Below are 21,810 nucleotides of genomic sequence, written 5' to 3' on the forward strand. Positions count from 1 at the left end.
GTGATATAAACTAGATCTCTATCCTGGAAGTATTTATAATCCAGTGGTAGAAACAGATATAAACTCACCAAAAACAAGATAAGCAGATTGCTTGTGATGGATGCCAGCTAGAAAAGAGAGACTGACTGGATAGACAGCAATGGGGTGGATTCAGAGCCCTAGAAAGGACGGTCAGGGAATGATGCTCCGAGAGGAGATACATGAAGAAGGCAGCCATTTGAAAGTTCTTCAGAGAAGAACTTTCCAGGCAAAAAAAAAAAAAAAAAAAGCAAGCCCAGAAATCACTCTGACATTGGAGGCAAAGCCGGGAAGCCAGGGTGGGTGGAGAGCAGTGCATGAAAAAGGCAGGAAGGGTACAATAGTGTGCAATAGGAAGGGGGCTGGACTTTATTGCAAATTAATTGAGAACATGTTAAAGAATATCAAGCAACATGCTTGAAATTTCATTTTTAAAAGACCTCTTGAGGTAACCTGTGGAAATTGAACTTTACAGAAACCCAAACAACTAGTTGGAGAATAGCCTCACTTTTTATACATTAAATCACATAAAACTCCAATAATGCAATGATGGATAAAAAAAATCCACTGTCTCACAAAAAAAAAAAAAAACACACACACACACACAAAGAAAACAAAACCACTCCAAAGGTATATATCATAGAGTGCAAAAATCCCACATTCAAAGCAGAGGTGAATTACTTGTCAGGATCCCTTAGTGCTGAAACTGCATGTGGAGCCCTCTTTCTTTCTTTCCTGTCTTTCTTTCTTTGGCTTTATTAAAGTCTTTTTTAAGGAAAAGAAAAAAAACAGATTTATGCTTCTGAAAAAAATTTTGGCATAGATTCTAAACAAACACACTAAAGCCATATTCTTTAATCTTCTTAGATTCATAAATGAGCTATTTCCTTACTTAAGTACAATTAGGAATGGCTTATTTTCTCAATTTTAAGTGAGTTTCTGAAACATATCACATGACACAGAGGATGGGTGGAAATTAGAAACTGTTGCTGCTGTGATAGTTCATGAATCATACGATCTTCCTTTTCCTCCATAATTTGCTAATAGTGTCTGAAATCTAAGACCACCACAAGGAATTAACATATAATTCAATCAGAGTTAAAAGGATATTACCCAAGTTAGCGCTCTCGGTTTCCAGCATGCAAATGGTGATAAATTAGGAAATCTTTTATTTATTTTTTATTTATTTATTTATTTTTATTCTTTTGTATATTTAAGATTGTCCTCTCAGAACATTTGGATATCCATGTAGCACTGCCTTTAGGATAAAAATAAGATGGGGAGGGGTCTGGAGTTGTTTGCAGATACTTTAACACAAGCTTGAAGTAAATATGTAGAAAAATAAATGTTTTTACACATGTATAAATTATTCCACCCCCAGAGAGTCATTGCTCTTAGGTAGCCACAGGAGATGGATCTTTTGCATGTAAACGCAGTTGGTTCCCTTCTATGAAAGGCTCTCTGGCTTTCTCTTTGTTTCCCCTTCAGACTTTGTGGGGGCCACTGTGTGGACATCTTAAGTCATGCATTTCCTAGGCTAATTATTCCAACGAACTAAGCCTGCTGGGCATTAAGGCTGTGGTCTGTGCTATTACTACTCTGAGATCAACGTTCTCTCCTATTTCATTATGTTCAAGGTCACTAAGGAAAGATTTTAAACCCAAAGCGGTGCCTCCAGAGCCCTGGGAATTCAGACAAGGCATTGCTTCTCCTAGTATCACCTACATTCTAGCAGCCTCTCATTACTGCAAGTTGTTTTGTGGAATTCTGTAAACGAGGCTAATTTCTCACAATGTTAATAAAACAGATATTTACCTAACAACATTTTTAGAGCAGAGGTGAAGGGACACAATCGGTGTAGAAATTGTTGCAGGAGATCACAAGGTCAGACATCATATACCTTCCAGGCATTCCTGGTGCCTTTCCTTCCTCCTCCCGCATAACTCTTCCCAGCACAAAATTTCCCTTTCTCAGATCAGAAAGGAAAAGTACACACCCTCTTCACTTCCTACCCCCCTTCTGCCTTTTCCCCACAGCTGTTCTTGTTGCATTTTCATTTCTCTGTTCTGGTCCATCGATCCTAAAGGCTTTGGAGTCCTACCCACCCAAACCGGGTATACTCTCTTCATGGGTTCAGAAGTTCTCCTTCTTCCTCAACTACCAGCTTCAAGTTGTCACTACTTTTCTCACTTTCCTTTTTTGAAAACCAGCTTTACTGTGTTCATGATCATTTCTGAGATGTCTTATTAAAAAAAATAGCCCTCCCCACACTTCCTTTTTTTTTAAAGCTTGCATTCCAGCTGGCTAGGAGAAGAAAGGTCCCTGTCGAGCTGGGAGTCGAGGTTTTATTCATTTCCCCTCCATTACAGGAACGCTTCTCCCTCAGTCCTCACTGTTAGTAGAAATTCTGCTTAGTTTCTCAATCAAGCCTGCATTTCACTCATCTCAGTCTTCTCTAGCTTCTCTCCTCACTCCCCGAGCATGCTATGTAAAGTTGTATGTGTCATACTTATCCCAATTATTAAAGAAAAAGGACGCTTAACTACCATCGATTGAATTCCCAGTGTAAATGTCCTTTCCTCCCTAAAAGTAACCTTGAATTCTTCTCTTAGGCTGAGTGATCCTGGGAGAAATGAAATATGTAACATTCTTAACTATAGGCAGCGACATGCAAACAACCACACACATTCTTCTTCAAATACTTTGGTGAGATGATTCCTATTCTTTAAAAAAAGGCACTTCCAAGGATACAGTTATGAACATTTTGTCTTTTATGTCTTTCCATAGTTACAACATTTTCACTAAGATAAGCAGCTTTTCAATGAATTTGATCCTTTCCTGAAGTAATTGTTCAAAATGTCTCTAATCACCACCCTAACTAGGTTTCCTTTGGGGACTGGGGCTAGCGCTGCTCATCTCAGATTGTGAACGTCTATCCTAAACCCATGCAGCATTCTTATCCTATTGTGACGAAATCCACAGGGTTCAAAAGTTAATTCTTCCATGAATGTGTACCAGGTGCTGGGGAAGGCTGGGAAGGAGAGGCTGCATGGTACAGATGACAGAGTTCCTGAGGGTCTAGTTGAGCAAAGATATATTGAATACAGAACCAAAAATAACAGCATGAAGTCAATGGAATAATAGTGTGAAGTGCTCAAGGGAGCCCAGAAGAGAAAACAGTCCCATAATGGAAAGAGGAGGGTAAAAGGAAGGGAGTTTCACAGCAGACAAGGAGAAGGGGCATTTTTGGCTGAGGAAACAGCCTTGAAATGTAGGCTATACTTAGAGACCATTTAGCAGTCTGGCGTGGCTAGGGGGGGAAATTTGATAATTCCATGGGGAATGAGACAGACACAGAATCTCTACCCCACATCCTACCATCTGGGGGCCTAGAATCCTTCTTTGTTTCATGTCAGTAAGTACAAGAAAAGTACTTTTAAAGAAGAATTTTAAAAGATTTGCATGGCTAGTGAAATCTTTGGGATTGTAGGAAGAAATCACAATAATAATTAAAATTATTATAACTATTATTTTGTCAAACTCCAAGTGATTTAAGACATACATAGTATTTTATAGCTGAAGGAACTTTAAAGACCATTTCATCCAGCCTACTTATTTTACAGATGAGGAAATTGAGGCCCAGAGAAAAGTTCCTTGCTGCAAATCCACTGCTAGTTAGGAACAAAGCTAGGCTGGAGCACAGATCTCTCGCTTCCTAAGCCAGATCTCTTGCCACGAAAATGTGCCAATCTGTGCACCCCCACTACCGACTTGTCCTGTTTCTCAGAGAAGAAAAAACAATGGTTAGAGTTTAAGAGGTTTCCCTGAAGTCACCCAACTCCTGGTGGCTCAGATGGGACTCAAACCCGGGATGTTGGGGACATGTAGCCAACACTCTCCTGTAAACACTCTTACTAAAACTAAACCCATTCACGAGGGATGAAGTGTGAGACAGAAGAGTGAGTGTGGTGATTAGAGCCCCCCAACCCACGTATCTCCAGTCACGACATGAGTAAGAAATACAGGGGCTGAAAGGGGTCTGCTTTGCCTCAGCTGCCACCAGCCTAACCACGCACGGCTAAGCCTCAGGGAGTTCTCCTTCTTCACTAAGGGCTTAGCTGCAATGTGGTTTAAATTAGACATTTCTTGCCTGAGTAGAACAAATCACTTAGGTTATACGCTGACAAAAAAGGAACAGTCTGCATGCTTGGAAAGCTTAGGGGGAATTAAATTATGTGCTGTCACTTCAGAGTTGTTCCTCTGTCCTGTACACCACCACCTCTCAATTGCCTGCAGGAGCTGCAGAGCCTTGCGTGCAAGCTGTGCCATAACCCAGGGCTTAACATAAACTTCGGGCTCTCAGGTCATTGGGAAATAACAGGTATATCCGGTTGTGCCTTTTGTGCTTGTCTGCACGCAAATTAAAAGCTCGTGCTATGCTGAACTCCTTGGAGCCTCTGGTTACAGAGAAGGGAGGATGCCTTAGAATGGAATTTTCACACAATTGTCCTGTTTGTTTTTCCAGGGAATTGGGTGATAGTGTGTGTTTGTAAGAAGCTCACACCTCTGGGAGGCTGAGCTCAGAAGGGGGGGGATGTGGAGGTGGCCATGTGCCAGGCGACCCTCTAGGGAGCAGGGCTCCAAAGGACCCCATGTCTGAACTTTGAAGGGACGGTAGTGCTTACGGGGGCGGCGGGGAAGGGCGGGGTTTGCACAGATCTCAAACTTCCTGGCTAGTAGCAACAATGCCAAGTGCAGAGCTAGGTGGGGAGGGGTGCAGGAAGGGATCTGAAAGCTTGGGGGCCATGTACTGAGGCTGTCACCTCCCTAAGGGAGGCTCCTCACCTCCCTAAGTTTTGTGATGCCCCCACTACAATTCAGCCCTGAACCCTCCAGATGGCTGATTGGAGTAGGAATGAAGCGTCCACTCCATCTTCATGTTTCTTCCCATGGGACACAATAGTATTCCCTTCGCTGTGACTACAGCCTCCCCCCATTTAAGTAGGAGAAATCTATGCCTACTGCACTCCAACTGTGAGATTTCCTCTGGCAGGAGTTTGCCTAGCTGGTGCAGCTGGGAAGCAGCAGAGAGTTTTTGCAGCCCGGCGGAACTGAATTCAAATTTCAGCTCAACCAACATAGTGTGTGTGACCTTGATTGATAACTCCAACTCTTCCTGCCTTGCTTTATTTGTCTGTAAAAAAGGGATGAGGGCAATGGTTATCTCAAAGGGTTGGCTGTGTGGGATTAATGAAATGATTTCTGTCAAGTGCTTGGCACATTGCCTGGCTCAAAACGCTCCATATGTGGCAGTTCTTACATATATGACAGTACATTATTATTGTTACCATTGGTTTAATTGGCAGAGCTGCCATCCAAAAATTTCAGACTGTGGCTCGATCCTGGGCTTCGATTTCAGGCTGTGGCTAAGAAGCCCTCCTGGCTTCACACCTAACCAGGATCCACATGCCTCTTCCACTGAGCTGGGCTCTCCCAGCTTCCTGACTCAGGCACCACCTCGTCTCCGGGCCGCAGGGGTTTGGGCATCATTCTGTCTGCCTCTTCTTCCTCCTCCTTCCTGGGCTAAGGTACATCATCTGGGCAGGTAGCTGTCTTGGGAAGATGACATCTTTCTAGCCAGACACCTGGTGGTGGCAACTCTGCAATAGTTTAGAGGGTTGCAGTGGTGTTTCAATGCGCCCACACTTGTCTCAGGGCTATTCTCTTAAAATCGGTAAATGGGACATTATTTTTTCTGAAATCCACCGCACCCTCACCTACTCCCTACGCCAAGACAATAGCCCATTTAGATTTTTCTTGGATGAAGAGACATTCACACACACACACACACACACACACACACACACACACACAAAACACACTCTTTTTTTTTTTTTTTTTGAGACGGAGTCTCGCTCTTTCGCCCAGGCCGGACTGCAGTGGCGCTCTCTCGGCTCACTGCAAGCTCCGCCTCCGGGGTTCACGCCATTCTCCTGCCTCAGCCTCCTGAGTAGCTGGGATTACAGGCGCCCGCCACAACGCCAGGCTAATTTTTTGTATTTTTTAGTTGAGACGGGGTTTCACCGTGTTAGCCAAGATGGTCTCGATCTCCTGACCTCGTGATCCACCCGCCTCGGCCTTCCAAAGTGCTGGGATTACAGGCGTGAGCCACCGCGCCCGGCCCAAAAAACACACTCTTAAGTTTAGACAATGGTTCTCAAAGTGTGGTCCAGGCACCCTGTCGGGATGGCCCCTGAGACCCTTTCCAGGAAACCCACAAGGTTACAGCTGTGGGAATAAAACATTATTTGCATTTCTAACTCTCATTCTCTTACAAATTTACTGGGGAGTCTTTCTGCAGAAACAGATGTGAGTCACCTGCTATCTTCTGTTAAGTCATAAATTAAAGAGATTTGTAACACTATTTTTTAAAACTGCCCACTCTGACTAAATATTTGTGATTTTGGAAACTAGTTATTTTCCATAAAATGTTATTTATGTTAACATGTATTAGGTTTATTATTTTTAATGAACTAACAAATATTTTATAAGTTTTTCAGCTTTAATTTCTAGAATTATAAATATTGATAGATACTTAGCTAAACAATAGTTCTTTGGACTCTACAATCTTTTTTAAGAGTTTAAAGAGGTTCTGAAAACAAAACATTTGAGAAACATTGAGCTAAGACTTTGGCACTGGGGCCTATGAAATCATTGCTTTTGCTCACTTACTTCTAAATAAAACCATCATTTCTGAGGATTGGAATAGTGTGAATTTTATGGTAATTTCAATATAATGGGTTTGAGTGTAGCAGATCTAGTCATGAAGCCCATGTGGAGGCTGCATGCCAACTCTCTGCATGTTCCAGCCACTGTGTTAAAGGAAGATTTTCTAAGCTATCCCAAGATTTGATTGTAAATTGTGGAGATTAAATTGCTGGGCAGATACCAAGGATATTCTGCACGGGGAGGGGAGGAAGAGGGTGTGAGTTGCATCAGGCTTTGGCAACAAGATGGCTTTGCTTGTTGTGGTCTTGGGCTCCTGGAGGGAGTCAGCTCACAGGGCAGGAGAAGGCACTGGGGTGGCCCAGGTCCCTAATAGGCATAACAGTACTAGAGACCTCTACAGTTACTGTAGTTAGAGGGGTGGGGCTTCTGTAAGACTTAGGATGATACGTAGTGAGTCAACAAATGTGTACTGGTGTGGTATAGATGGGCTTTGGTGCCTGCAGACCTGAATTCAAATCCTGACCCCTCTCACTTGCAACCTCTGTGACATTTGGCAAATAGTTTACTGTCTCTGAGCCTTAATCCCTTTGTATATAAAGCAGGCTAAATATACCAATATTTTTAGGATGATTGGAAGAAATAAATGAAACTGTCAATGTAAAGAATAGAAAACAGTGCCTGGCACTTAGGGGGAAATATTAGCTACTTTCTCTGTCTCCAAACTTGTTGTGTGGTGTGGGAGACTCTAAGGGAATGGAGGAGCTTAAGCCACAGGCCCTGGCCTTATGATGATAACATGAGAGAGGAGAATGCTCCTCACATTTAGCAGGACACAGTGCTCCGACTGTGGTACTCAAAATTGTTGTGGTGTTTATTCCTTGTTGAGTGATATGTGTTACTCAGGAGGCTGAGGCAGGAGGATCCCTTGAACCCAGGAGTTCAAGACCAGCCTGGGCAACATAGAGAGACCCTGTCTCAAAAAAAAAAAAAAAAAAAAAGATACGTATAAGTTGCTCTTCACCTCTCTGATTTGCTGCAGGAAGCCTCAGGTATTAGGTTCAGAGTCCAGAGTAAATGAGGGCAGAAATGGAGGTTCCCATCAGCCCTGAGCCCCTTCTGTGCACTTGCTGTGGAAGAGGATTCCATTTTACCCCATAGCTCCTGGGATTCCACTGGGGTGTGGCTGGTAACCTGGGGGCTCAGGGCTCAGTCACATCCTTATTGCACCAGAAAGTCCCTGAAATAGTGTAGGAGAATGAGGTGCCTGGGGGCATGGCTGCTGGTTGGAGGCCACAGTACCACCTTCTCAAGGCTCAGAAACTGGGAAGCCTTCCTTCCTTCTGCATTCAAACCCTTAAAATGCACAACCCACCCGTGGCTGACTCAGCACAATGGGAAAATGAAAAACAGAGGTTAGTCAGCCTAAGAGTACAGACCATTGAATCTAACTTTCCATTTTGGACTGGAGAGCATTTGAGACAATTTCCTCCCTGGCCTTTAGTAAGGGAGAGCTGGGAGTCTCCCGTTCTGCCTTCTGGTACAGGCTCCAGAAGTAGGCTATTTCCCTCATTGTGGCTGTCAAATGGGCTGTATGCCCCAGGTCTGAGGCCACAGTACACTTTGACTCAGAGCTGTAATGTAAGAAAAAAAGGCGGTGTTTTCTGGGAAGCTGGATAGCGTTGCTTCATTTGTACAAATCACCACCGGGAGGTCCCACGACAGCACTGCCTTGAGTTTCCTCCCAATTGCACTGCACAGCATGGAGTTTTCTGAACTCTCCTCGGCAGGGAATTGCATGAGTGTTGTCCTGGAGCCTCATTGCCACAGGGCTACAAAGCATCCATAAAAGTCACAGAGGGACTGACCGAAAGCATAGCTTGGTGGAAGAGGACTAGTATGGCCTCATCAGGCTCTTTTGGGAACATGGCATCCCCCTGCCTAAAGAACTGTCTCTGTACTACCTAAGGGTCCTGATGTGGAGTGCGTCTGGGTGAGGAGAAATTAGATGAGGAGAAAGTGCTGCAGAGCTGCCATCTGGGAGTTGGAGGGAAACACAAATTGGCTATTGGTGCTGAGATCTTCTGCCAACAGCAGATGTTTCTGTGAGATCAGCCTTGTTAAGGCAGTGGCAAATGGCCTCCCACAGAATAATGATAACAGCTAATGATGCCTGAGCACCCACCACATGCCAGGCACCCTTCTAAAAGCTTTACATGTATTAGTTCATTCGGTCCTCACCACAACTCTGCATAATCGGTACTGGTATCATCTCCATTTTACATCTCCATTCACTTAAGTGTAAGCTGGACCCAGAGAAGCGATTTCTAGCATGGAAGTCACTCCGGAGTAAGTAGGAGAGCCAGATTCAGATTCAGTCTGGCTCTGGAGTGATGCTAGCAGCCACTCAATGTGCTGCCTGAGAAACGCAACGAGGAAGTGACTGGTGCCACTTTGGGCTGTTAGGAATTTGCAGGTGGGTAATGGCACGCCACCCTGAGAGCTGTCACGCTGAACCAAGTGGGCCATGTTTTTATTCCTGCGAGGTTCAAGTCCTTGCCATGTCTTGGATTTTACTGGACAGAAGTAAGGACTTAGTAAGTAGTAGTAATAATGATAATGGCTGTTATTGGGTGCTCACTCTGCCATCAACTATGCTATTTGTTTTCTTACAATCAATATCTCATTTAATCCTCAAAACCACCCTCTGTGGTTGGTATATTACCTGTCTTGTACAAGTGAGGAAAGTCAGGCTCATAAGGGTTAAATAACATGGCCAAGGTTACAGCTTATAAATAAGAGAGCTGGTGCTCACACCCAAGAGTGCCTGGTCCCAGAAGCCAAACTCCTAATGATTGGGTATGCTGGCTGTATTGCCTTTGATCTCCTCTGGAGGATTAGACAAGCCCAGAAGGCATTTGGGCCTGTGCCCAGGGCCTGTAAAGAATTGCCATTCATCTAAGAGGGGATATGGAGGTGTGTGAAGTTGGCTCTCCAATCCTGGCTTCTGTGATGTGTTCCACAGGGATGTGGAGATCCGGAATTACCCCCATCTAATGTTTTATCAGCTTTCATCTGGGGATTTCCCTCATTTGTCAGGAAGAGGAGATAATCTGAACACAGGCATATGTATTCTTTAAGAGAAGAAATAGGTCTGAAAGACAAGTAAAATTTTTGTTTTGTTTGTTTTGTTCCATGTTGGCAAACCTAAGTCAAAGTAACCATCCTTTATAGAAGGAAAAGTATTTAGGTACATTCTACTTGGTACAAAGCCAAGGTTCACAGAGATGGGAATTGGCAAACCTTTTTAGAAGACAGTGAGGATACAGCATATATGCATATATCCCTATGGCTCAAGCATTTCTATTGAGAATCAATACTGGGGGAACATTTGCAAATGGATTCAGAATTGCACAGAAAAGTGAAATCACTGCAGTGGAGTCTCTAATAATAGAGTTAAGAACAACACAAATGACCATCTAAGTCGCCGTTGATGGTTGAAAAAATAATGTTGGCCAGGCGCAGTGGCTCATGCCTATAATCCCAGCACTTTGGAGGCTGAGGTGGGAAGACGGCTTGAGTTCAGGAGTTCGAGACAAGCCTGGACAACATAGCAAAACCCCATCTCTAAAAAATACTCAAAAATTAGCCAGGCATGCTGCCATGAGCCTGTGGTCCCAGCTACTTGGAAGCCTGAGGCAGGAGGATTGCTTGAGCCTGGGAGGTGGAGGTTGCAGTGAGCCAAGATTACACCATTGCATTCCAGCCTGGGCGACAGAGCAAGACCCTGTCTCAATAATAATAGTAATGATAATAATAATGTCATGGTCATACCATGCAGTAGTTTAAAATCATGAAGTGGATCTATCTATCTATATGTACAACCGTATGCATGTACATAAATAGAAGGCACATGGTACCCATGGTTACTCTGGGAAGGGGTGGGAGTGTAAGTTTTCTCATTTTATTCTCATTTTTCTGCGTATTTTTATATACTGATTGACTCTCTTGCAACAAGAATCTATGTTACTACGTGTGTGTGTTTTAAGAATAAATATCTGGCCAAAATAGAAAAATAATTTAATATGCATAATATTCTGGATGTATAATGATGCAACTATATAACATAAACCGCAGTCCAGAGATTTTTGCCTAGAAGTAGTCCAGACTGGGCCATGCTTTCCCTGGATAGTCTTCCTGTCCTGTCCTAGTCTGTGCTCCTGGGAGTATCAACATGGCCTCTGTAGGCCAGAACACCATCCTAAAGCCACAAGATGCATTTAATAGAAATAAATGTAAAATCTCACATGTAGTATTTTTTTTGAAAAATCAATAATACAAGTACAACTGAAGACTAAGCCAGCTACCAAGTCCTATATTAAAGGATGAAGATTTTTGTTTATCACAATCTTAGTAGAATATAGATGTTTTAATAGTGGGATGCAGATATATTAAAACAGGGCAAAAACTTTGTTTGCATTGAAAGTAACACTATGTCTAATGGGAAGTAACCACACCCCCTTGGGCTAGACAGAATGTCATACTTGGGATACTATGTTCAGTTTCAGGCCCATACTCAGATGGACATACTGAAAAAGTACACTGTCCAGAAGGCAGACATAAGGAACTGGGGCATTTTTAATTGGTGGAAGGATGGCTCAGAAGCAGCACAATTCCATCTTCAAACATGTGACAGGAAAGGAGAATGAGTCTTGCTTTATGTCACTCCAAATAGCTCTAGATTTACCAGAAGGCAAGAAAGTTCACTCCAGAATTTTTCTTAATATTGGGAAGAACCTTCTAGCATCTAGAGCTTTCTAACCAAAGCAGTCCAACAATAGAACAGACAACAGTTGAGAAATGATCACTTCAATAGTAGAAGGGAAAAATCCTGTTGGGAGTCAATGGTCAAAAAAGCTGACGTATAATTATCCAGCCTTTGTGTTCTCCGTTGGGATCATGCAGGGGAGGACTAACCACTTAAGTTATTTAACTATCAATTATTTTCTCAAACCCTGGATATACCCAGTTTTCAACCGGAATTTTGGTCCATTTGTGGAAAGAGAAAAAAACCTCTGAGGGAACGCAGATCTAATGCTAAAAACTAAGAGGTGAATGGAGAGACAGAGAGACACAGACAGACAGACAGACAGAGAGACAGAGAGAGAGAGAGAGAGAGAGAGAGAGAGAGAAAGACTAGAATCTGGGTGCTAACCAACCAAAAACCTGGAGGCTGTACCAGTCAACATGTCCATGGCTAGATGTTGTGATCTTAGCTGAGCCCAAATGTACATTCTTTTGGTGGTGGGGTGTTTTACTTGTTGCTTTATGTATTTTCTTGGTAACCTGGTAAATATTTATTTTTAGAAAATGAAAATAACAAGGAAAACTAGTATCCTTCATCTGCCTAAAGGTTTTCTATGGTTGGTCAAAGAATTAGGGAAGTAAAGTGTTTCCCTATTGACCAAAGTTGTGGACAGTAGGCTCCCTGTTTCACTGTTAGAAAAGTTGATTTCAGGCTGGGCGCAGTGGCTCATGGCTGTGATCCCAGCACTTTGGGAGGCCGAGGCAGGTGGATCACCTGATGTCAGGAGTTTGAGACCAGCCTGGCCAACATTGTGAAACCGCGTCTTTACTAAAAATACAAAAATTAGCCAGGCATGGTGGTGCACCCCCATAGTCCCAGCTACTCGGGAGGCTGAGGCAGGAGCATCGCTTGAACATGGGAGATGGAGGCTACAGTGAGTTGAGATGGTGCCACTGCACTCCAGCCTGGGCAACAGAGCAAGACTCTGAAAATAAAAGAAAGAAGGAGAAGGAGAAGGAAATGGAGGAGAGAAAAGTCTATTTCAGGAAGTAGAGTAGGTGGTAGTAGAAGCTCAGAGAACAAACGTACAAAAACCACCACAGACCCTGGCATCCCTTCCCTTCATATGGAATCATCCCTGTGCCAAGTCGGTGGGAGCTTCACCCCACAAATATTAAGCAGCAGAGGCACATGCTCAAACATTGAGCAGGAGAGGTAAGTACACCAGTTGAGAGCCCAGACAAAGTGACTGACCACCATGACTATCTTTTAGCCCCAGGGCTGGGTATTTTTTTCTTTTTCTTAGTTGCTGTATCTCTCTGCTCCCTCTTCTTATTTCCCTCACTCTTTTCCCCTCTGCCCTGACTCTTTACTCTTCTGTGTGAGAGAGAATGAAGAGAGGAAGGGAGACAGCAGAACAGAAAAGGGGGCACCCGAGATGAGAGTGGAGGTCTTGAGGGAATGAGGGTGAGGAAGATAGGAGTGGACCCAGAGAAAGGGAAAATGAGAGACAGAATGAGAGAGAAGAAAGAAGGATGAAGCAAGGGGAAGGAAAAGGGCAGAAGGAAGCAAACCAAAGGAAAGAAAGAACTGGGAATGATGCTGGGAAAAACCATTAAAGCACAGCACCATTTGCTGCATTTATGAAGCACATAGAACCCTGAGTAGATTATGCCCCTTAACACAGGGGCACAGTAGAACTAAGGGCATGACACTGCCTTATATCATATTTCTTCTGCTTTCAAAAGGAATTGAAGAAAGCCTAAGATAAAAGAGACAAGATACACTCAATCCATTCAAAGAACAAGGACGGCACAGAAAGTACAGGTTATAATCCATAGTGCTGAGGAGAAAGACTGCAATTGAGCACAAACTTTTTATTAGTCCTGAACTCCAGGAGTGACATATCAGATGCAGGACCCTGAACAGCAGACTAATCCCACTTTCTTTCCACTGTCCTTGCTTACAAGAAACCCTCAAGAGACGCTAAGAAGGCAATGTAAGATCAAAATGTTGGGAAGATCTTTTTTTATGTTCTTATATTTAACTTTTAATTTTGATATAATTACAGAAGAGTTTCAAGGAATCACAAAGAACTCCCGTTTACCCAGATTCTCCAATTAACATTGACCACATTTACTTTCTCATTCTCCTCCCTCTCCTTCTCCCCCAACCCCTCTATTTTTTCCTTGAGCCATTTGAGGGTAAGTGGCAGACATTACACCCCTTTACCTCTAAATATGCATTTTGGTGAGGAACTAGAATACATGTGGCTTTCACTAATACCAGACAGAGCTCATGGGCAACGAGATTGGAAGGGGAGCAGGAGTAGGAAACTTGTTTTAAGCTGCATCTACTTAGCAAGTGACTATCTTTTCTTAGATTAATTTAGGTCAATAAAAATAGCAGAATCTTCTAAATCACCTTCTCACCAACTTTACATAGGATTGAGAAAACATCAATTGTCTACATTTGTCTACATGAAATAATATTATTAGAAATGAGGATTGGTAGCCAGTACCCTTAGTGCTAACCACTCCATCCAAGAAACCTAGAAAGTGCTTAATACAAAGAAAGAATCCTTGTCAGCCTGTATTGTTAGGCCCCTGAGCCCAAGCTAAGCCATCATATCCCCTGTGACCTGCACCTACACATCCAGATCGCCGGTTCCTGCCTTAACTGATGACATTCCACCACAAAAGAAGTGAAAATGGCCTGTTCCTTAACTGATGACATTGTCTTGTGAAATTCCTTCTCCTGGCTCATCCTGGCTCAAAAGCTCCCCCACTGAGTACCTTGTGACTCCCACTCCTGCCCGCCAGAGAACAACCCCCCTTTTTCCTTTACCTACCCAAATCATATAAAACGGCCCCACCTGTCTCCCTTGGCTGACTCTCTTTTTGGACTCAGCCCGCCTGCACCCAGGTGATTAAAAGCTTTATTGCTCACACAAAGCCTGTTTGATGGTCTCTTCACACGGACATGCATGAAATTTGGTGCCATGAGTCGGATTGGGGGACCTCCCTTGGGAGAGCAATCCCCTGTCCTCCTGTTCTTTGCTCCGTGAGAAAGATCCACCTATGACCTCAGGTCCTCAGACCAACCAGCCTAAGGAACATCTCACCAATTTTAAATCGGGTAAGCGGCCTCTTCTTACTCTCTTCTCCAACCTCTCTCACTGTCCCTCAACCACTTTCTCCTTTCCACTCTTCAATCTCTCCCTTCTCTTAATTTCAATTCCTTTCATTTTCTGGTAGAGACAAAGGAGACACGTTTTATCCGTGGACCCAAAACTCCGGCGCCGGTCAGGGACTGGGAAGGCAGCCTTCCCTTGGTGTTTAATCATTGCAGTCCCTGCAATGATTATTCACCCAGGTTTCAGAGGTGTCAGACCATGTAGGGACGCCTGCCTTGGTCCTTCACCCTTAGTGGCAAGTCCCGCTTTTCTGGGGAAGGGGCAAATACCCCAACCCCTTCTCTCCATGTCTCTACCCCTTCTCCTCCTTTCTGGGGGGCAAGAAATCCCCAACGCCTTCTCCTTCACCCTGAGCAGCAAGTCCTGCTTTTCTAGAGGAGGGGCAAGTACCCCAACCTCTTATCTCTGCACCCAATCCCTTATTTCCGCGCCCCAACCTTATATCTCTGTGCCCCAATCCCTTATTTCCACACCCCAACCTCTTATTTCTGCGCCCCCATCCCTTATTTCCGTGCCCCAACCTCTTCTCTGTGCCCCAACCCCTTTCCCGCTTTTCTGAAAGGTAAGAACCCCCAAACCCCTTCCCTCCATGTCTCTACTCTCTCTTTTCTCTAGGCTTGCTTCCTTCACTATGGGCAACCTTCCACCCCCCATTCCTCCTTCTTCTCCCTTAGCCTGTGTCCTCAAAAACTTAAAACCTCTTCACCTCTCACCTGAATTAAAATCTACGCATCTTATTTTCTTCTGCAATGCCGCTTGACCCCAATACAAACTCAACAGTAGTTCCAAATAGCCGGAAAACAGCACTTTCAATTTTTCCATCCTACAAGATCTAAATAATTCTTGTTGTAAAATGGGCAAATGGTCTGAGGTGCCTGACGTCCAGGCATTCTTTTACACGTCGGTCCCTCTCTAGTCTCTGTTCCCAATGCAACTCATCCCAAATCTTCCTTCTTTCCCTCCCACCTGTCCCCTCAGTCCCAACCCCAAGCGTCGCTGAGTCTTTCTAATCTTCCTTTTCTACAGACCCATCTGACCTCTCCCCTCCTCCCCAGGCTGCTCCTCGCCAGGCCCAGCTAGGTCCCAATTCTTCCTCGCCTCCGCTCCTCCACCCTATAATCCTTTTATCACCTCCCCTCCTCACACCTGGTCCGGCTTACAGTTTCATTCCGTGACTAGCCCTCCCCCACCTGCCCAGCAATTTCCTCTTAAAAAGGTGGCTAGAGCTAAAGGCATAAGTCAAGGTTAATGCTCCTTTTTCTTTATCCCAAATTAGATAGCGTTTAGGCTCTTTTTCATCAAATATAAAAATCCAGTCCAGTTCGTAACTCCTTTGGCAGCAGCCCTGAGACACTTTACAGCTCTAGATCCTAAAAGGTCAAAAGGCCGTCTTATTCTCAAAATACATTTTATTACCCAATCTGCTCCCGACATTAAATAAAACTCCAAAAATTAAATTCCAGCCCTCAAACCCCACAACAGGATTTAATTAACCTCACCTTCAAGGTGTACAATAATAGAAAAAAGTTGCAATTCCTTGCCTCCACTGTGAGACAAACCCCAGCCACATCTCCAGCACACAAGAACTTCCAAACGCCTGAACCGCAGCGGCCAGGCGTTCCTCCAGAAACTCCTCCCCTAGGAGCTTGCTACAAGTGCTAGAAATCTGGCCACCAGGCCAAGGAATGCCTGCAGCCCAGGATTCCTCCTAAGCCGTGTCCCATCTGTGCGGGACCCCACTGAAAAATCGGACTGTCCAACTCACCTGGCAGCCACTCCCAGAGCCCCTGGAACTCTGGCCCAAGGGTCTCTGACTGCTTCCCAGATCTTCTTGGCTTAGTGCCTGAAGACTGATGCTGCCCGACTGCCTCGGAAGCCCCCTAGACCATCACGGACGCCGAGCTTCGCGTAACTCTCACAGTGGAAAGTAAGTCCGTCCCCTTCTTAATCAATACAGAGGCTACCCACTCCACATTACCTTCTTTTCAAGGGCCTGTTTCCCTTGCCTCCATAACTGTTGTGGGTATTGACAGCCAGGCTTCTAAACCTCTTAAAACTCCCCAACTCTGGTGGCAACTTAGACAATACTCTTTTAAGCACTCCTTTTAGTTATCCCCACCTGCCCAGTTCCCTTATTAGGGCGAGCCACTTTAACTAAATTATCTGCTTCCCTGACTATTCCTGGATTACAGCTACATCTCATTGCTGCCCTTCTTCCCAATCCAAAGCCTCCTTTGCGTCCTCCTCTTGTATTCCCCCACCTTAACCCACAAGTATAAGATACCTCTACTCCCTCCTTGGCGACCGATCATGCATCCCTTACCATCTCATTAAAACCTAATCACCCTTACCCCGATTAATGCCAATATCCCATCCCACACCTTTGAAAGGGTTAAAGCCTGTTATCACTTGCCTGCTATAGCATGGCCTTTTAAAGCCTATAAACTCTTCTTACCATTCCCCCATTTTACCTGTCCTAAAACCAGGCAAGCCTTACAAGTTAGTTCAGGATCTGCGCCTTATCAACCAAATTGTTTTGCCTATCCACCCCATGGTGCCAAACCCATATACTCTCCTATCCTCAATACCTCCCTCCACAATCCATTATTCTGTTCTGGATCTCAAACATGCTTTCTTTACTATTCCTTTGCACCCGTCATCCCAGCCTCTCTTCGCTTTCACTTGGACTGACCCTGACACCCATTAGGCTCAGCAAATTACCTGGGCTGTACTGCCGCAAGGCTTCACAGACAGCCCCCATTACTTCAGTCAAGCCCAAATTTCATCCTCATCTGTTACCTATCTCAGCATAATTCTCATAAAAACACCCGTGCTTTCCCTGCTGATCGTGTCCGATTAATCTCCCAAACCTCAATCCCTTACAAAACAACAACGCCTTTCCTTCCTAGGCATGGTTAGTGCGGTCAGAATTCTTAAACAAGAGCCAGGACTGCACCCTATAGCCTTTCTATGCAAACAGCTTGACCTTATTGTTTTAGCCTAGCCATCATGTCTGCATGCAGCGGCTGCTGCCGCCCTAATACTTTTAGAGGCCCTAAAAATCACAAACTATGCTCAACTCACTCTCTACATTTCTCATAACTTCCAAAATCTATTTTCTTCCTCACACCTGATGCATATACTGTCTGCTCCCCGGCTCCTTCAGCTGTACTCACTCTTTGTTAAGTCCCACAATTACTATTGTTCCTGGCCCGGACTTCAATCCGGCCTCCCACATTATTCCTGATACCACACCTGACCCCCATGACTGTATCTCTCTGATCCACCTGACATTCACCCCATTTCCCCATATTTCCTTCTTTCCTGTTCCTCTGATCACGCTTGATTTATTGATGGCAGTTCCACCAGGCCTAATCGCCACACACCAGCAAAGGCAGGCTATGCTCTAGTACAAGCCACTAGCCCGCCTCTTAAAACCTCTCATTTCCTTTCCATCGTGGAAATCTATCCTCAAGGAAATAACTTCTCAGTGTTCCATCTGCTATTCTACTACTCCTCAGGGATTATTCAGGCCCCCTTCCTTCCCTACACATCAAGCTTGAGGATTTGCCCCCACCCAGGACTGGCAAATTAGCTTTACTCAACATGCCCTGAGTCAGATAACTAAAATACCTCTTAGTCTAAATAGACACTTTCACTGAATAAGCAAAGGGCTTTCCTACAGGGTCTGAGAAGGCCACCGCAGTCATTTCTTCCCTTCTGTCAGACATAATTCCTCAGTTTAGCCTTCCCACCTCTATACAGTCTGATAACAGACCAGCCTTTCTTTATTAGTCAAATCAGCCAAGCAGTTTTTCAGGCTCTTAGTATTCAGTGAACTCTTTATATCCCTTACGGTCCTCCGTCTTCAGGAAAAGTAGAACGGACTAAAGGTCTTTTAAAAACACACCTCACCAAGCTCAGCCACCAACTTAAAAAGGACTGGACAATACTTTTACCACTTTCCTTTCTCAGAAGTCAGACCTGTCCTCAGAATGCTACAAGGTACAGCCCATTTGAGCTCCTGTATAGATGCTCCTTTTTATTAGGCCCCAGTCTCATTCCAGACACCAGACCAACTTAGACTGTGCCCCAAAAAAACTTATCATCCCTATTATCTTCTGTCTAGTCTTACTCCTATTCACCATTCTCAACTACTCATACATGCCCTGCTCTTGTTTACACTGCCGGTTTACGCTGTTTCTCCAAGCCATCACAGCTGATATCTCCTGGTGCTATCCCCAAACTGCCACTCTAAACCCTTGAAGTAAATAAATAATCTTTGCTGGCAGGACTATGCTGAATCTCCTTAGGCACTCTCTAATCAGATGTCCTGAGTTGTCCCAATTCTTAGACCTTTTATACCTGTTTTTCTCCTTCTCTTATTCCATTTAGTTTTTCAATTCATACAAAACTGTATCCAGGCCATCACCAATAATTCTAAATGACAAATATTCCTTCTAACAACCCCACAATATCACCCCTTACCACAAAATCTTCCTTCAGCTTAATCTCTCCCACTCTAGGTTCCCACGCCGCCCCTAATCCTGCTCGAAGCAGCCCTGAGAAACATCGCCCATTATCTCTCCATACCACCCCCAAAAATTTTTGCTGTCCCAACACTTTACCACTATTTAGTTTTATTTTTCTTATTAATATAAGAAGACAGGAATGTTAGGCCTCTGAGCACAAGCAAAGCCATCATATCCCCTGTGACCTGCACGTACACATCCAGATCGCCGGTTCCTGCCTTAACTGATGACATTCCACCACAAAAGAAGTGAAAATGGTCTGTTCCTGCCTTAACTGATGACATTGTCTTGTGAAATTCCTTCTCCTGGCTCATCCTGGCTCAGAAGCTCCCCCATTGAGTACCTTGTGACCCCCACTCCTGCCCACCAGAGAACAACCCCCCTTTTTCCTTTACCTACCCAAATCCTATAAAACCGCCCCACCCCTGTCTCCCTTGGCTGACTTTCCTTTCGGACTCAGCCCGCCTGCACCCAGGTGATTAAAAGCTTTATTGCTCACACAAAGCCTGTTTGGTGGTCTCTTCACACGGACGCGCATGAAATGTATAATGCTTTGTCAGCTCCAAATCATACCTTCAACTTTCCATTTTACATCTCCGAAATCTGGATGTATCTTAGAGTCGATGATGCAATTATAATTGGTAGCTTCCTTTCTTTATGTTAGTACATAAAAATAAGGGTGCATCCTACAAATGATGGCTTCTGAGATTAGATAAAATACCTTTCTATTAGCTCTGTGGTTCTCTGCCTGTGTATTGCCAGGAGGAAGGAAGTGGAGCGCTTCAGGTGAGGCACAGGGTTTTGGTATCAATTCCTAAGATTCCTTTCATGGTCCAGCACATGGTGTGCATTATCCTACAGTTCCTCCCTCTATCGCACCCTCAGCCACTTGGTGTGTCTCCCTATTTCTGCTCCTCTTGCCTACCAGCATGTGCCTGATGACTGAATCCTGCCCACCCAAATGTCAAGAGCCTACCAGAGATGGCTTATTCTCCTCCACTCTCCTCAGTGCATGTGGGTATGTGTGTTTGGAGATGACTGGAAAAGCACAGTGGCTACCCATTAAACTGACTTAGGGGTCACACTAGAGAGGAAGACCATGAAGAAAAGTGAGTTCCAGCCTGACAGCAGAAGGGCAGAGCTTTCTGGGCTACTGGCTCTAAGGGCAATGCATGTATCTGCTGATTTAAAATAATAATAACAATAATGGCTTTGGGTTTCCTTAGGTTATCCTCCAACCCAAAGAAACCAGTGGGCAGACATGTATACATGGAGTGGACTGGGTCAGCTTTTTGGCTTCCTAGCATGTTCTGCCATCTCTTTTTTTCTGATGAAAGAACAAGCCCTTGCCCACAGGGTAAAAACCTGATGCCAGCCTGGCCCCCTGGAGTCCTTCTAGGATCCTGGAAGAGAGCTGTTCTCTTTCTCTTTGTTTTGTTAATTTTAAGCTGCTTCCTTGCCATGCAAAGAGAGAAAGCCCAAGCGAAGACCAGCATAGGCAGAGAGCCGGTAGAGCGGCCCGGGTCCTTGTATCCTGTGAAGCATCACAGTTATCCTTCTCTGCACATGGGCCAGTGCATTCCTGTTCTGCTTAAACAAGCTTAAGTTGTTCCTTCGAATCAATACAATATAAGATATTTTAAACCTCTCTCTACTTTAAACTATCCCTCTAGCTTAGCTGTTCTTTTTGAAAGTTATTTGCAACAAACAATTCAAGTCTGAGATTTGGGAGGGCAGAATGCCCATATTCTGTGTTGATTGAAAGGAGATTCCTGGGCCTTAGGTCCCTGCTTTGGTTGAGAAGTTGTGATGATAATTAAAGAGCCTGCGTAGATTCTCACTAGAGGCAGGGCTCTGCCTTGAGTTGGGTCGGGGTGCCAACAGGCTGCTCTGGATTTATCCAAAGTCCTTATCAGGGTACCGGATGGGGCATTCAATGAAGTTTGCACCATAAAGCCCTAAGAACTCCAGGCTTGAAGATTCTCTGCAAAAAGTGTTACCATAGCCAGTCATTTTGGTTTGCCATAACTGATAAGGGCTTATCTTTCTGACAGCTCTTACCAACCTGGTTCCTCTGATTTTTGAGTCATGTCCTAGAAAAAGAGCTGAGCCCAAGGAACTACAGCTTGGAGGATATATCTGATCTATCTGCGATGGCAGGAAAGCATGCATCTAGTTGATCTAAAAACTAGATGGCATTACTGAGGAGTTGGACAGGAGGTCTTAGGAACAACCTCGTTTTATACTTTTTAAAAATAGGAATTTACTTAAAGGCAACTTCCATCTGCTCTCATTCTGGCAGAGGTATTGTGATAAAGGCTTTCCGGAATGTCAACAGCTCAGGATTGGCATTAGCTCATAGATAATTCCCGTCTACTAAATTAAAGTCTATGAGAGATTGATGCATGCAGCAGAGTCTTGAATTATTAGGCAAGGATCTTGCTAAAGCTGGACATGGGAAGGTTGCTATGAAACTCATTTCAAAGGCTATGTAGGCCGACTCACCTCTGGGAAACCAATGCTTATTATTA

General features: G+C 44.3%; 1 protein-coding gene and 1 pseudogene across 1 annotated transcript in view; both read right to left on the reverse strand.

Moving 5' to 3' along the window:
• Positions 1-16,356, reverse strand: part of LOC101134634 (large ribosomal subunit protein uL30-like) — a 151,062-nt pseudogene extending 134,706 nt beyond the window's left edge.
• RMDN2 (regulator of microtubule dynamics 2) overlaps positions 5,619-21,810 on the reverse strand; it is a 168,093-nt gene continuing 151,901 nt past the window's right edge. Inside the window, exon 11 of the mRNA XM_063695953.1 lies at positions 5,619-5,678. Within this exon, the coding sequence (XP_063552023.1) occupies positions 5,652-5,678 (27 nt within the window). The 3' untranslated portion in view covers positions 5,619-5,651. The remainder of the gene's footprint in view (positions 5,679-21,810) is intronic.

This window comes from Gorilla gorilla, chromosome 12 (genome assembly GCF_029281585.2).
Source record: "Gorilla gorilla gorilla isolate KB3781 chromosome 12, NHGRI_mGorGor1-v2.1_pri, whole genome shotgun sequence".
Classification (NCBI taxonomy): Eukaryota; Metazoa; Chordata; class Mammalia; order Primates; family Hominidae; genus Gorilla; species Gorilla gorilla.